General features: G+C 39.7%; 1 protein-coding gene and 1 long non-coding RNA gene across 2 annotated transcripts; both read left to right on the top strand.

Moving 5' to 3' along the window:
* Window positions 1-4,566: 4,566 nt before the first annotated feature.
* Window positions 4,567-13,313, top strand: LOC116054424 (trichohyalin-like). Its single transcript, XM_035996827.1, has 4 exons — window positions 4,567-4,711; window positions 8,941-10,372; window positions 10,577-11,377; window positions 12,551-13,313. Exons 2-4 carry the CDS (start codon window positions 9,157-9,159, stop codon window positions 12,892-12,894), a joined length of 2,361 nt encoding a protein of 786 aa, XP_035852720.1. The 5' UTR covers window positions 4,567-4,711; window positions 8,941-9,156; the 3' UTR covers window positions 12,895-13,313.
* Window positions 13,314-14,436: 1,123 nt separating this feature from the next.
* On the top strand, window positions 14,437-15,459 carry LOC116054433. The gene is made up of 2 exons (XR_004106061.1): window positions 14,437-15,148; window positions 15,246-15,459. It is a non-coding gene; the product is annotated as an uncharacterized LOC116054433 (long non-coding RNA).
* Window positions 15,460-15,718: the final 259 nt, after the last annotated feature.

Below are 15,718 nucleotides of genomic sequence, written 5' to 3'. Positions count from 1 at the left end.
TAACAAAGCACTGAACGGTTTCTTTCTGCTCTGCTGCTACACTACGAAGCATCCAGACATCTCAGGTTGTCTGGGCCAGGTCTGCTTTCTGTCCCCAGAATCAGAACTAAACATGGAGAAGCCGTTTTTATGCATGACACATCTGGAATAAACTCCAAGAAAACTGCATGTCCGCTGCAACTCTCAGCTCTTTTAAATCAAGGCTGAAGACTTTTCTTTTTGATGCTGCCATTTCTTACACTACACTGTAACTTTTATTCTTGTATTTCACGCATGTCTTATTCAATTTGAGCTATTGTTATTCATATTTTATTTTTATATGCTCTTTAACAAATGTTTTTAATTGCTCTTTCATGTTTTATGTAAAGCACCTTAAATTGCCATGTTGCTGAAATGTGCTATAAAAATAAAGCTGCCTCGCCTCCATTCCCTGTGTGCCCCAGTAGGGTCTACCCCAGGTAACAATTGCCCTCTATATCTATATCTATGGTTCTCAAACTTTTTTCAATAATGTACCCCTTTTGAATTGTTTCTTTAAGCCAAGTACCCCCTGACCAGCGCTAATCATTTTTGGTAGAAAAAAAAGTCTATATAAAAGAGGAACAGTACAGCGATGTCAGCGTTAGATTTACTAAACAGCCTTGTAACTGAAGAAACATGTAAATGCCGATGAGAAAAGGAGACAAAAACTGTAAAAAAGACAAAACCTTGGAAAAAAGATGGTAGAAAGAAGGAAGGAAGGAAGGAAGGCAGGAATAGGTCAAAAATAGTATCAAGAACTTCAAAAACAGTGACATAACTTCGAAAAAAGCGAGAAACTTGTAAAAAGTAGAAGGACAGTAGAAGGAAGGAAGGCAGAATAGGTCCAAAGAAGGCGACACAAATGTCACATTTTTGGTAGGAAAAAAAAAAGTCTACATAAAGAGGAACAATGTTCTGGACAACAGCCTTGTAACTATTAAACATTTCGTTAAATATCTCACGTACCCCCTGCAGTCCTCCAAAGTACCCCTAGGGTAACACGTACCCCCATTTGAGAAACACTGCTCTATATTATAGTTCTGTAAATTAACTATAGAACTAATTAAACCATCGGATTTAAACTATAGTCGTATACAATATGGCTGTAACTACAGTTGGATGACCATACATTTTGGCAAAAAGAAACGGCCAGTTTGCTCTCATTCACAGTTTTAAAGAAACACGGAATAAAACAATCAAATGGAGCACCATGGAGCACATTAATTATACATTCTGAGGAAAATAACATGACCTTTGGCTAATGACGGCCTGCCAGAACATCCACAACGATGTGAGTCCTTCTCATTGAAAAGCCACTGACTGCACATTGTCCTTACCTGGAAATACCAGCAGAGTGCAGCAATAGCATGCTCTGCTGCACAGTAATGGAGAAAGTTATTGGCAGCAATCAGCCACTGCTGCAGCCAACACCAGCTGGTTTCAACCCAAGTTGGAAGTTTAACCAGCAGGTGGCAGTGTAACTCTGCAGGAGAGGAGGTAACACAGGATGGATGGTGAATGACAATGAGGGTCAAGTAGGTCAGAGTGTTTTAGCCTGCTAAATGCAAACAGTTTGAGGTCCATACTTCTGGTCATGCATATGAATTAGATATGACTATGGCAGCATATCTGCAGGTCAGCTTTTTATACTTTGGGAAATGTGAGACACTGGTCTTTTTGTGAGGCACTGCAAGTTTGTGAAAAAAAAGAAAGAAAACAAAATACAAATGAATGTTCTTTAATTTTCTCACTCCCCAGATTCTTATATATCTCGCACGCACTCGCTATGTTTCCTTGTATTTTATTCTGCCGTGTCATGCATACTGATGCTTTTCCCATCACGGCCATTATTTCATCTCGTCTTATGCGATAATTAGACCTCTGTCGACAGAATAAACATTCATACTAACTAAATTATACTGAATTATAACAATTTCAATATCAGAGCTGCTCTATTTAATTGTGTGTCCGTGTGTGTGTAATTGTGATGATGTTTATGACTCTATAGGGGTTCTATTATGAAGATCTGACTAAAAATTAGAAATAAGAATGATTAAAGTTTTAAACACAAGGACATTAAGACACATGTATCCATCCCTGCACATCTTTGCATTACTCTCGAGCAAAGATACCTGCACACACAGGACTCACTATACTGCATAAATACTTAACCACAGACAGCCTTAAAGCAACAGTTATGTGTATAGATTTACTCTCTATCTCTCTCTATTTTGCACGCACGCACACATACACAAAATGTTTTACTTGGAGCCACTTGATTAAATAATAGATTATATAAGATTCAAATTGTTTAAAAATCCCACACAAGTTTTGGCCAAAACAAAGAATAACATTTGATCCCTTGGTAATTGCGTTACAAGACTGAATGTGCCACACACACACACACACACACACACACACACACACACACACACACACACACACACACACACACACACACACACACACACACACACACACACACACACACACACACACACACACACACACACACACAGTGACTCAGTCTGGGCTGATGTGGGTTATGTAACCCCTCTAGCCGTGCAAATAGAGCTGCAGATTACTGGCCCCTCACATCTTTATTAGTAATCTCTCGGTAATATTTGTCCTGATCATTATATAACACCATGTTGAGTTCAGTGACACTCTTCCATCTCAACTGTCAGAAAACTGAATATTTTTGAGTTGTGGACAAATCAAGACATTTGAAGATGTCATCTTGGGCTCTGGGGAGCACTGGTCGACGTTTTTTCACTATTTTCTGACATTTTATAGACCAAACAAGTAATCGATTAATCAAGAAAATAAATCGACAGATTCATTGACAATGAAAATAATTGGTAGTTGCAGCTCAGCCCCAGATTCTTTCATGAACTGCTTTAGGACACTTGTTTGGCCTCTTGCCTGTGGTTTGCAATCTATATGCTCTGAGGTCAAAGTCTCAAAGCCAGCTGCTGCCCTTTCCTTCATTTTCTCTGGATTCAGTTAAACCAGACTCTAAAATCTTTCATTCTTACATTCTTTGTAGAATAGAAGATCTGATTTGAAAAAGAGAATAGTGCAGTGCAATGGTTGACAGAACATACTGACCTTCACATGCTGCTCACTGTGGAGTAGATCGCTGGATTGGCACTGGGCAGCTTGCCTGCGTCTGGCAACGCTATGGTTAGATGGGAAAAGAGAAAGAAATGAGAGGAAGACAGCCAAAGAGCGAGGGAGAGGAACTGGCAGGCAGATGAATGGAAGAGAAGCAGATAAACACTAGACAGATGCAGAGCCGTCTTTTTGATGATCACTTTCAAATCAAAGGCCCACTAAAGGCCCCGGCCATCTGGCTCATACGTGCTGTAAACCACTGTTCCACACAGACATGCATACATTTTTAAACAAATAATTTTCAATTACACCGCATTATCTCATCTCATAAGGTTTTTGATTTTGTTAGTTTACCGCTATATGGGACCCTAAAATAAATTGAATCAGAACTTTCCAAGACAAAAAGTGATAACCAATCAAACCCTTTAATATAATGAAGCAACATGTTTCTGTCTTCTTTTAGCACAAAGAATTATAGTATTGTATGTCACACAAAAGTGATAAAAAAAGTCATTGTATAGTATGTTGTAACAAAGTGATAAAAAGTCATAGTATAATAGTCTGCCTACTTGCTGGTGCTGGTAGGAGCCATGCTAACCAGTGAGCCTCCACATACAATATGTTGAAAAAAGTGATAAAACAGTCATAGTATGGTATGTGGAAAAAAGTCAGACTATAAAAAGTGATAAAATGTCATAGTATAGTCAAAAAAAGTGGCCAGAGGTACGTATATTTCTTGAGACCAGGTTAAAAACATCAGCGTGGCCTCAATCAGCAGGTTAAAACTCCTCGGAGTCACTTCCTGTTTAGAGAGTTGTTAAAATGTTTTTTAATTCTTTGTGCTAAAAGAAGACAGAAACATGTCGCTTGATTATATTAAAGAGTTTGATTGGTTAACACTTTTTGTCTTTGAAAGTTCTGATTCAATTTATTTTAGGGTCCCATATAATGGTAAACTAACAAAATCAAAGACGTTTGAGATGAGATACTGCAGTGTAATTGAAAGTTATTTGTTTAAATATAAAATGTATGCATGTCTGTGTGAAACAGTGGTTTACAGCATGTATGAGACAGATGGCCGGGGCCTTTAGTGGGCCTTTGATTTGAAATTTGATTTGAAAATTGATCATCGGAAAGGGGGCTCTACATCTGTCTAGTGTTTATTCTGCTACATTGATTTGAATGAAAATGGCCTTTCTATCCATTTTATTTATATGACACATAGGCTACACTGAATACAAGTAGGGGTTTCTATTGGCTGACTAAATGCCCCATTCAGCTGACAAACTGCATGTGATTGGTTCATAGACCCGTCAGTCAGAGCCATCTTGGCTCCGGGCTGTACGTGTTTCTGTCGCAAGCGACAGCGCCGACCTGGTAGTTAAGTAAATGCACTTAGTTACATTCCAGAAATGTTTTTATTTAAAAACAAAAACAAAACAGAATTGACAGCAGAACTACATTCCAGAAATGTTTTTATTTAAAAACAAAATCAAAACAAAACAACAGAACTGACAGCAGAACTAGAACATTGACAGAGTTCCAGTCCTTTTCCACACAAACCTCTGGAGAGGTAAGTCACAGGTTACAGCAGAGCTAAAACTACTTTTTACTCAATTTGTTTCTGTTTAGTAGAGCTGTATTGTGATGGGGAAGGAGTACATTCACTTTCTTCACATTTTTCTGTCAAATAACTTTTCAACTTTTATCAGTTATATTCTATCAGTACAGTAAGATGTTCTGTGATTAGGAGATGCAAATGCACTTTTTCTCTTGCACAAAACAATTTGACTGTAAATAGGCCTAGTAAATGTTGCATTACGTGTTGCCTAAATTGCATGTGCGCAAAATTGACTGCATGTGTAGTGTTTCCTTGCGCTCGAGGAACTTTTAAATTGACGAAGAGGTTTGCAGTCCCTGCACTTGTGATATTCTGCAGCTTCTTACATAGATTACATGTGAATTAAAGATTTGTCACAAACATTTGACTAAATATGCCCCCTAAGTCCTGTGGGTTGTTGATCTAAAAACAACAATGTCTTGTCGTGTTACAGTGAACGTGTCTTTGGAGCTAGCTAGTCGTAGAAAACATGGCTTTCATTGTAATCTTTTTATTATTTTTATTATTCTTACTAATTAGTAGAAATATTGTTAATATTATCATTATAACTGTACTAGTTGCAGCTATAATATGTCAATGGATATGTACAGTATATGTGTCTAACATACATTAATACTTCATTCATTGATTTATTTGAAAATACATTATACTGTAGTCTGAAGTTTTGAGATTTTAAGTGATATTTGTGACAGAAGTTTTACATTTTTGGTCATCAAGCACAGTGCAATAATGATGAGTGACCAGAGAAATATTTCTCCAATAATTTAAGTTCTTGCTTGGTGTGCTGCTTGAAACAATAATGTGATGATCAGTGAAGTAATTACTGTTTGCGTGTGATTGTTGTACTTGCAGTTTACACTTCTTAAAATGTTTTTTTAACTCTTTGTGCTAAAAGAAGACAGAAACATGTCGCTTGATTATATTAAAGAGTTTGATTGGTTATCACTTTCTGTCTTGGAAAGTTCTGATTCAATTTATTTTAGGGTCCCATATAGCGGTAAACTAACAAAATCAAAGACGTTTGAGATGAGATACTGCAGTGTAACTGAAAATTATTTGTTTAAATATAAAATGTATGCATGTCTGTGTGAAACAGTGGTTTACAGCATGTATGAGACAGATGGCCGGGGCCTTTAGTGGGCCTTTGATTTGAAATTTGATTTGAAAATTGATCATCGGAAAGGGGGCTCTACATCTGTCTAGTGTTTATTCTGCTACATTGATTTGAATGAAAATGGCCTTTCTATCCATTTTATTTATATGACACATAGGCTACACTGAATACAAGTAGGGGTTTCTATTGGCTGACTAAATGCCCCATTCAGCTGACAAACTGCATGTGATTGGTTCATAGACCCGTCAGTCAGAGCCATCTTGGCTCCGGGCTGTACGTGTTTCTGTCGCAAGCGACAGCGCCGACCTGGTAGTTAAGTAAATGCACTTAGTTACATTCCAGAAATGTTTTTATTTAAAAACAAAAACAAAACAGAATTGACAGCAGAACTACATTCCAGAAATGTTTTTATTTAAAAACAAAATCAAAACAAAACAACAGAACTGACAGCAGAACTAGAACATTGACAGAGTTCCAGTCCTTTTCCACACAAACCTCTGGAGAGGTAAGTCACAGGTTACAGCAGAGCTAAAACTACTTTTTACTCAATTTGTTTCTGTTTAGTAGAGCTGTATTGTGATGGGGAAGGAGTACATTCACTTTCTTCACATTTTTCTGTCAAATAACTTTTCAACTTTTATCAGTTATATTCTATCAGTACAGTAAGATGTTCTGTGATTAGGAGATGCAAATGCACTTTTTCTCTTGCACAAAACAATTTGACTGTAAATAGGCCTAGTAAATGTTGCATTACGTGTTGCCTAAATTGCATGTGCACAAAATTGACTGCATGTGTAGTGTTTCCTTGCGCTCGAGGAACTTTTAAATTGACGAAGAGGTTTGCAGTCCCTGCACTTGTGATATTCTGCAGCTTCTTACATAGATTACATGTGAATTAAAGATTTGTCACAAACATTTGACTAAATATGCCCCCTAAGTCCTGTGGGTTGTTGATCTAAAAACAACAATGTCTTGTCGTGTTACAGTGAACGTGTCTTTGGAGCTAGCTAGTCGTAGAAAACATGGCTTTCATTGTAATGTTTTTATTATTTTTATTATTCTTACTAATTAGTAGAAATATTGTTAATATTATCATTATAACTGTACTAGTTGCAGCTATAATATGTCAATGGATATGTACAGTATATGTGTCTAACATACATTAATACTTCATTCATTGATTTATTTGAAAATACATTATACTGTAGTCTGAAGTTTTGAGATTTTAAGTGATATTTGTGACAGAAGTTTTACATTTTTGGTCATCAAGCACAGTGCAATAATGATGAGTGACCAGAGAAATATTTCTCCAATAATTTAAGTTCTTGCTTGGTGTGCTGCTTGAAACAATAATGTGATGATCAGTGAAGTAATTACTGTTTGCGTGTGATTGTTGTACTTGCAGTTTACACTTCTTAAAATGTTTTTTTAACTCTTTGTGCTAAAAGAAGACAGAAACATGTCGCTTGATTATATTAAAGAGTTTGATTGGTTATCACTTTCTGTCTTGGAAAGTTCTGATTCAATTTATTTTAGGGTCCCATATAGCGGTAAACTAACAAAATCAAAGACGTTTGAGATGAGATACTGCAGTGTAACTGAAAATTATTTGTTTAAATATAAAATGTATGCATGTCTGTGTGAAACAGTGGTTTACAGCATGTATGAGACAGATGGCCGGGGCCTTTAGTGGGCCTTTGATTTGAAATTTGATTTGAAAATTGATCATCGGAAAGGGGGCTCTACATCTGTCTAGTGTTTATTCTGCTACATTGATTTGAATGAAAATGGCCTTTCTATCCATTTTATTTATATGACACATAGGCTACACTGAATACAAGTAGGGGTTTCTATTGGCTGACTAAATGCCCCATTCAGCTGACAAACTGCATGTGATTGGTTCATAGACCCGTCAGTCAGAGCCATCTTGGCTCCGGGCTGTACGTGTTTCTGTCGCAAGCGACAGCGCCGACCTGGTAGTTAAGTAAATGCACTTAGTTACATTCCAGAAATGTTTTTATTTAAAAACAAAAACAAAACAGAATTGACAGCAGAACTACATTCCAGAAATGTTTTTATTTAAAAACAAAATCAAAACAAAACAACAGAACTGACAGCAGAACTAGAACATTGACAGAGTTCCAGTCCTTTTCCACACAAACCTCTGGAGAGGTAAGTCACACTTTACAGCAGAGCTAAAACTACTTTTTACTCAATTTGTTTCTGTTTAGTAGAGCTGTATTGTGATGGGAAAGGAGTACATTCACTTTCTTCACATTTTTCTGTCAAATAACTTTTCAACTTTTATCAGTTATATTCTATCAGTACAGTAAGATGTTCTGTGATTAGGAGATGCAAATGCACTTTTTCTCTTGCACAAAACAATTTGACTGTAAATAGGCCTAGTAAATGTTGCATTACGTGTTGCCTAAATTGCATGTGCGCAAAATTGACTGCATGTGTAGTGTTTCCTTGCGCTCGAGGAACTTTTAAATTGACGAAGAGGTTTGCAGTCCCTGCACTTGTGATATTCTGCAGCTTCTTACATAGATTACATGTGAATTAAAGATTTGTCACAAACATTTGACTAAATATGCCCCCTAAGTCCTGTGGGTTGTTGATCTAAAAACAACAATGTCTTGTCGTGTTACAGTGAACGTGTCTTTGGAGCTAGCTAGTCGTAGAAAACACTGCTTTCATTGTAATCTTTTTATTATTTTTATTATTCTTACTAATTAGTAGAAATATTGTTAATATTATCATTATAACTGTACTAGTTGCAGCTATAATATGTCAATGGATATGTACAGTATATGTGTCTAACATACATTAATACTTGATTGATTTATTTGAAAATACATTATACTGTAGACTGAAGTTTTGAGATTTTAAGTGATATTTGTGACAGAACTTTTACATTTTTGGTCATCAAGCACAGTGCAATAATGATGAGTGACCAGAGAAATATTTCTCCAATAATTTAAGTTCTTGCTTGGTGTGCTGCTTGAAATAATAATGTGATGATCAGTGAAGTAATTACTGTACATGTGTGTGTTTGGACTTGCAGTTTTCAAGAGAAGTATACGAACAAGTCATTGAGAAAATGTTCAGATCCATTTTTGGACTAAAATTCTTTGCAAGACCTCGGTCTTCGAAGGAGTACAAACGAAGGAGTTAGAGACCTTCGTCTCCTGAAGACCTCAACCCTCTCACCATCTGGAGGGAGCACGGACGAAGGGGTGAGAGACCTTCGTCTAGTGGAGGCACCAACCCTTCTACCATCATGAAGGAGCGCAGGCAAAGGGGTGAGGGCCCTTTGTCTTGTGCAGAAAACCAGCCCTCTATCACCAGGCAGCAAGAACGAAGGGATGTGAGCTCTTTGTTCATCGTAGGCAACAACCCTTCTACCATCATGAAGGAGCGCAGGAAAAGGGGTGAGAGCCCATTGTCTTGTACAGAACACAAGCCCTCTACCACCAGGCAGCAAGAACGAAGGGACGTGAGCTCTCTGTTCCTCGTAGGCAGCAACCCTTCTACCATCAAGAAGGACCGCAGGCAAAGGGGTGAAGGCCCATTGTCTTGTGCAGAAAACCAGCCCTCTATCACCAGGCAGCAAGAACGAAGGGATGTGAGCTCTTTGTTCCTCGTAGGCAACAACCCTTCTACCATCATGAAGGAGCGCAGGCAAAGGGGTGAGAGCCCTTTGTCTAGTGCAGAAAACAAGCCCTCTACCACCAGGCAGCAAGGACCAAAAGATGTGAGCTCTCTGTTCTTCGTAGGCAACAATCCTTCTACTATCATGAAGGAGCGCAGGCAAAGAGGTGAGAGCCCTTCCTCTTCATCCTCTGAAGACGACGAGCCTTCTACCACAAGTAGGCAGCAAAAAAGAAGGGGGGAGAGCCCTTCATCTTCATCTTCTGAAGACGACGAGCCTTCTACCACAAGTAGGCAGCAAAAAAGAAGGGGGGAGAGCCCTTCATCTTCATCTTCTGAAGACGACGAGCCTTCTACCACAAGTAGGCAGCAAAAAAGAAGGGGGGAGAGCCCTTCATCTTCATCTTCTGAAGACAACCAGCCTTCTTCTCCAAGGAGGCAGCAAGAAAAAAGAGTTGAGAGCCCTTTGTCTTCATCTTCTGAAGACGACGAGCCTTCTACCACAAGTAGGCAGCAAAAAAGAAGAGGGGAGAGCCCTTCATCTTCATCTTCTGAAGACGACGAGCCTTCTACCACAAGTAGGCAGCAAAAAAGAAGGGGGGAGAGCCCTTCATCTTCATCTTCTGAAGACGACGAGCCTTCTACCACAAGTAGACAGCAAAAAAGAAGGGGGGAGAGCCCTTCATCTTCATCTTCTGAAGACGACGAGCCTTCTACCACAAGTAGACAGCAAAAAAGAAGGGGGGAGAGCCATTCATTTTCTGAAGACGACGAGCTTTCTACCACAAGGAAGCAGCAAGAAAAAAGGGGTGAGAGCCCTTCATCTTTATCTTCTGAAGACGATGGGCCTTCTACAACCTTTAGGCAGGATGGAGGAAAGGGTGATAACCATTTGCCCTGCGTTGAAATCAACCTTCCTACCATCTGGAGGGAGCCAGTACGAAGGGATGAGAGACATTCATCTCATGGAGACTTTAACTCTTCTACCAACTTAAGACAGGATGGACAAAGGGGTGAGAGTCCTTGGTCTTCATCTTCTGAAGACAACAAGCCTTCAACCACAAGCAGGCAGCAAGAACAAAGCAGTAAGAGGCCTTTGTCTTTCGCAGACATCAACCTTGCTACCACCTTGAGGCAGGACGGACGAAGGGGCGGCAGCCCTTCCTCTTCCTCTTCTGTAGACGACAAGCCTTCTACCACAAGAAGGCAGCAAAAAAGAAGGGCAAAGAGACCTTTGACTTTATCGCCTGAAGACGACAAGCCTCCTACCACAAGGAGGCAGCAAAAAAGAAGGGCAAAGAGACCTTTGACTTTATCGCCTGAAGACGACAAGCCTCCTACCACAAGGAGGCAGCGAAAAAGAAGGGTTATAAGCCCTTCGTCATCATCTTCTGAAGATGACGAGCCTTCTACCACAAGGAGGCAGCAAGAAAGAAGAAGGGCGAGAGAGAGGATAGGGGATGCAAGGAAAAATGAGGAGGCTGAAAGACAGGAGAAAGAAAAATGGGAGAGAAAAATACGGGAGTATGACGAGCAATATAGACAGCTGTGTGCGAGAGAGAGGAAGCAGGTTGAAAGGGAAAAGGAGGAGAAAGAAAGACAGGAGCAGGAGAAGAGAGAGAGGAAGGAGAGAGAGATCACTGAAAGAGAAAAGCAGCGTTTGGAGGAGAAGTGGTTAAAAAGAGAAACGGAAAGGTGTGAAAAGATAGAGAGAAAGAACCAGGAGAAGGAGAGGAAAACCTTTAGTCTGCATTCAAGAATATACATTTGGTGGCTCAGTTGCCAGATAGAGCGCTTTGCCAGTGGAATCACATCAACCGTTGTGGCTGAGCGCTACCTCCTGCGTCATGGTAAGAAAGTAAACTTATATTTTGTCACATAAAATGTCATAAAGGTATATGTATAGCCTCCTTCAGATGAACAGTCCCAGTAAACCAGTGGTGGAACAAGTATTCAATTTCTTCACTAGTAAAAGTTCCAGCACCACTATGTAAAAAAAGTCCTACAAAGTGAAATTATTATTCCATAAAATGCATTGAAAGTAAATGTAATCGGAAAACCAGCCCATGTGACTGATATAGGCTACTGTGTAATAATCTATTACATTATTAATACTGATGCATCAATGTTCATGCAAAATTCAAATCTGAAAAGTAACTACAGTGCAGTGTATTTGTTAGTTAAATGCATTGTAGTAAAAATGCATAATATTTTGCTCTAAATTGTTGTGGTATAGAAGCATGAAGTAGCATGATAACGTAATGCAATAATGTTACACAGTACTTAAGTAAATGTACTTACACTCTGACACTGGATTAAACACAAGCCAATCGCATTCAGCAGCATCAAAACCATGACTGACATGAGATTAGACTCTGATACTTATTAGGATATAAGATTCTTTTTGCATCACTAAGTGATTTGTAACTCCTCCTCAGTCCACACATTTTGGGATTCTAATTTCTGTTTGTGTGCAATGAAACACACATGGTACAGTTTATTAATTAGAGGTGTTGTTGGGTGAGAGAGAGAGCCAGGTTAGCAGTTTCTCTTCTTTATGCCAAGCTAAACTAATTGCTGTCTGAGTCCAGCTGCATACTTAACACACTTCAATCTTTAATATGTAGTACTATTATGAGTTTACAATTGAGTCTATTTATGGATCATTTGCTCAGCTAATCAACATTGTGTAGATTTTTTGTCTAATAAAAGGCGACAGTGAGAATACTTTCTATTTCTGAATAGATGTAAATTGATTTGAAAAGGATTTAAAACTAACAAAGTTGCCTCAGGTTATCCTGTTGTGCAGGGAAGGACTAATTTAAAGGGATTTAATCATCATGGAGAACAAAGGAAACATACTCAGCTGCTAAGATAGCTGACCAACCCTCTAATCTCACTTATGGTGCCAGGCCAACATGTATTTTGTAACAACTTGCAACATAACAAATCTGTCCTTTTGGGAGGGATGCAAATGTACAACTGGACTCCAGACTTAACCTTTCATATGCTGTTGGTTACAGGTCCCCTCAGAAATCCAAGGATGATGGCAGAAAAAAAAAGGCTGCTTGACCGAAGGAGGGAGCTGGTTGTGTCCAAATGCAGACTAGAATATAAGGTGGCGAGGGAAGTGACGAAGCAAATACTGAAGATAGAGAGGAAGAAAAAAAAGGTGAAGGAAATGGATACTATCTCTGAGGTATGCCGCATCTCAGAAAGCCCTGATATGTTAAATCTTCGCTACAGGCCAATGCCGGTCAGGTCACGCACACCCAGACTTGATACATATATCATGCAGATGCGCCGATACCGTTTGTGCCTCGGAGCTCGAGCACCCACGGAGGAAAACATAAATCGGCGCCTATGATATTATGTAAGAGAAAAGGAGAACAATTAGAAAAATGTCATCAAATAGAGAGAGGTAATTGAGGGAGAGGCAAACATTTCAGATTTGACAAAACCAAAGTAAAGAAAAGTAAAATATTCTTTTAAAACATTAGCAACCAACATTCAATATCCTTGTAACCACTTGATGATGTCTTTGATTAAATTATACAGTCAAAAAGCACTGCGCAAATAACAGTATCCGAACCTAATGCCACCTGACCCAATCTAATTGATCCTAAACTAGCCTAACTTAACCAAGGTTAGCCCAACACCTATCCTATGCTAGCCTAATTTAGTTTAGGTTAGGTTCTGTCAGAGTCCTTATTTACCATAACCTATTCTAACCAAACCTAACTTTATTTAAATCTAAGAAGGAGAGATACTAAGGGAGAAGACAGATGTGTCAGATGTGACAAACTGGAAATAAAGAAAATGTCTTAGCCTTCTTCTTCCATCCATCCATCTTCGTCCGCTTATCCGGTCTCGGGTCGCGGGGGTAGCAGCTCCAGCAGGGGACCCCAAACTTCCCTTTCCCGAGCCACATTAACCAGCTCCGACTGGGGGATCCCGAGGCGTTCCCAGGCCAGGCTGGAGATATAATCCCTCCACCTAGTCCTGGGTCTTCTCCGAGGCCTCCTCCCGGCTGGACGTGCCTGGAACAACGCCCAGGGCCTCAACTGGCTCCTTGCGAACCACCTCAACTGGCTCCTTGCGACGCGAAGGAGCAGCGGCTCTACTCCGAGCTCCTCACGGATGACTGAGCTTCTCACCCTATCTCTAAGGGAGACACCAGCCACCCTCCTGAGGAAACCCATTTCGGCCGCTTGTACCCTGGATCTCGTTCTTTCGGTCATGACCCAGTCTTCATGACCATAGGTGAGGGTAGGAACGAAAACTGACCGGTAGTTCGAGAGCTTTGCCTTCTGGCTCAGCTCTCTTTTCGTCACAACGGTGCGATAAATTGAATGTAATACCGCACCCGCTGCGCCGATTCTCCAACCAATCTCCCGCTCCATTGTCCCCAGCATTTCTACCCTGTTTAATCCAGCTACTAGTTAACACTAGGCATAACCTGCTGTCAAGTTTAGTCTTAACTAGTGGCACATGCAGCGATTCTTCAGTTGCCCATAACGTCCGTTTCAGAGCATCAGAGAGAAGCACAGGCATTTTAGTGGCACTGAAATGAGGCACCAAAATGAGGCACCGAAATCTGTGTTGCTATTTGGTCCAGTAGATACCGGTCGTTTAGGCACCAGGTTTCGGTACCCAACCCTACTCAGAACAGAATTTAGGAGAATTTACTCCATTAGCTATAGGCCAGGATTTTACAGAGTAAATATTAGTTTGTTACTATATTAATGTTGCGTACAGAACCCTTTACGAGGCTTCTGAAAGAAGTATTTCATAATAAAAATTTGAGAACGGAATTTGTTGTTGTGTGTTGTTACCTTTAGTGCTATACTTTTTTTAATAAGGAAATTAGTTTGGTTCTACTGATCAGTAATTTGGAGAAAACCAAGATATAAATGAATTGTAATAAGATTTTTATCGGATATGATCTTTTAGCCATATTGCCTACCCCTACTATTATTATTATAATAGTCGCTCTGGCAGAAATATCTGGTGTTCGCTACTGTCTATGGGTGTTGTGTTCTTGCTCCATTTAATTTCGTGTTGCAGCCACAGCCACAGGCTGGCAGCAACAGCACGAACTCATTCGGAATATTTTGAAGGCGTAACAGCTGAATATTCTATCTCACGATGAAAAAGTAGAGACGATTGTAGACGAAAATGAAGAGAGATTTTATCTTAGTTTTTATTTTATGCAAAACATTTTAGTCTCGTCTTATTTCGTCAAACAACAATGCATGTTCATTTCGTCTTAGTCAGCGTTTTTTGGACATTGGTGCAGTCTCGTCATCGTCTCGTCTTAGCCATGGAAAAAAAGGTTATTGACGAACATATTTAGTCTCGTCTCGTCTGACGAAATTAACACTATCACGAACCCATCCCCGTGAGCATGTTTTCCCTGTCTGTCTGGTTTGTTTTTGTGTTTTGTGTTTTACGTTCCTGACTGTACCCCGTTCCGGTTGCTGGGCAACGAGCGCAAGGCGGAAATTCCAGGATCACCTGAACCTGCTCTCACCTGATCCTCATCAGCAATCGACACACCTGTTCCTGATCATCATCACTACCACCATCATCCAGTCCCTGCCGGATCGTTAGCCATACTTGTATGTTATGCAGCCTAATTTGTTTGCTAGTCAGTCTCTGTTAGCTTTGTTCGTTTATGCTTCTTTGCTTTATTGTTTCCTGTTCCTCTGTCTTCAGTACCTTCACCCTGGAATTCCCTTCACCCCGGCCTGGCAACCAGAACCATCAACTTCGTCGTTCCATCAAGACTCCTGTTCACCAGTACTCACCTCCCAACACGTTCGTCACCACCATCAGCATTCCATCACCCGGACTCACCTGTTTACACGCCTGGCATTACTTTTTCAAGTATATTTATGTCATCAATAAATACTCACCTTTTTTCACCACCTACCTTGTCCTGGTCTGCGTTTGGGTTCAGAACCTGAGAGTTCTGACATAAGGTCTGGAAAAAGGTTGACAAATCAAATGTCACATTTAGGTTGTTTGGGTTTTGGGTGTTCAGGTGGTTGCTAATACCTTAACACAAGTGGTAATATCTACAGGGAATGTTAAAGTATACTTGCTGCTCCCTTGATGTAATCTATTCAACAATTGAGTATACTTTTCTCTCTCAAAAAATATAAATGATAACAATTCAAATATATGAC

This window comes from Sander lucioperca, chromosome 2 (assembly GCF_008315115.2).
Source record: "Sander lucioperca isolate FBNREF2018 chromosome 2, SLUC_FBN_1.2, whole genome shotgun sequence".
Classification (NCBI taxonomy): domain Eukaryota; kingdom Metazoa; phylum Chordata; class Actinopteri; order Perciformes; family Percidae; genus Sander; species Sander lucioperca.
The sequence above is the reverse complement of the archived record's forward strand: the minus strand, read 5'-3'. Positions and strand labels throughout refer to the sequence as shown.

Bases quoted from the DNA above. Each gene is read 5' to 3' on its own strand.
- LOC116054424 (XM_035996827.1), top strand. From the start codon at position 9,157: ATGAAGGAGCGCAGGCAAAGGGGTGAGGGCCCTTTGTCTTGTGCAGAA. The intron at 10,373-10,576 runs GGCCTTCTACAA...CTGAAGACAACA, and splicing joins TTTATCTTCTGAAGACGATG to AGCCTTCAACCACAAGCAGG. The intron at 11,378-12,550 runs GTAAGAAAGTAA...TGTTGGTTACAG, and splicing joins GCGCTACCTCCTGCGTCATG to GTCCCCTCAGAAATCCAAGG.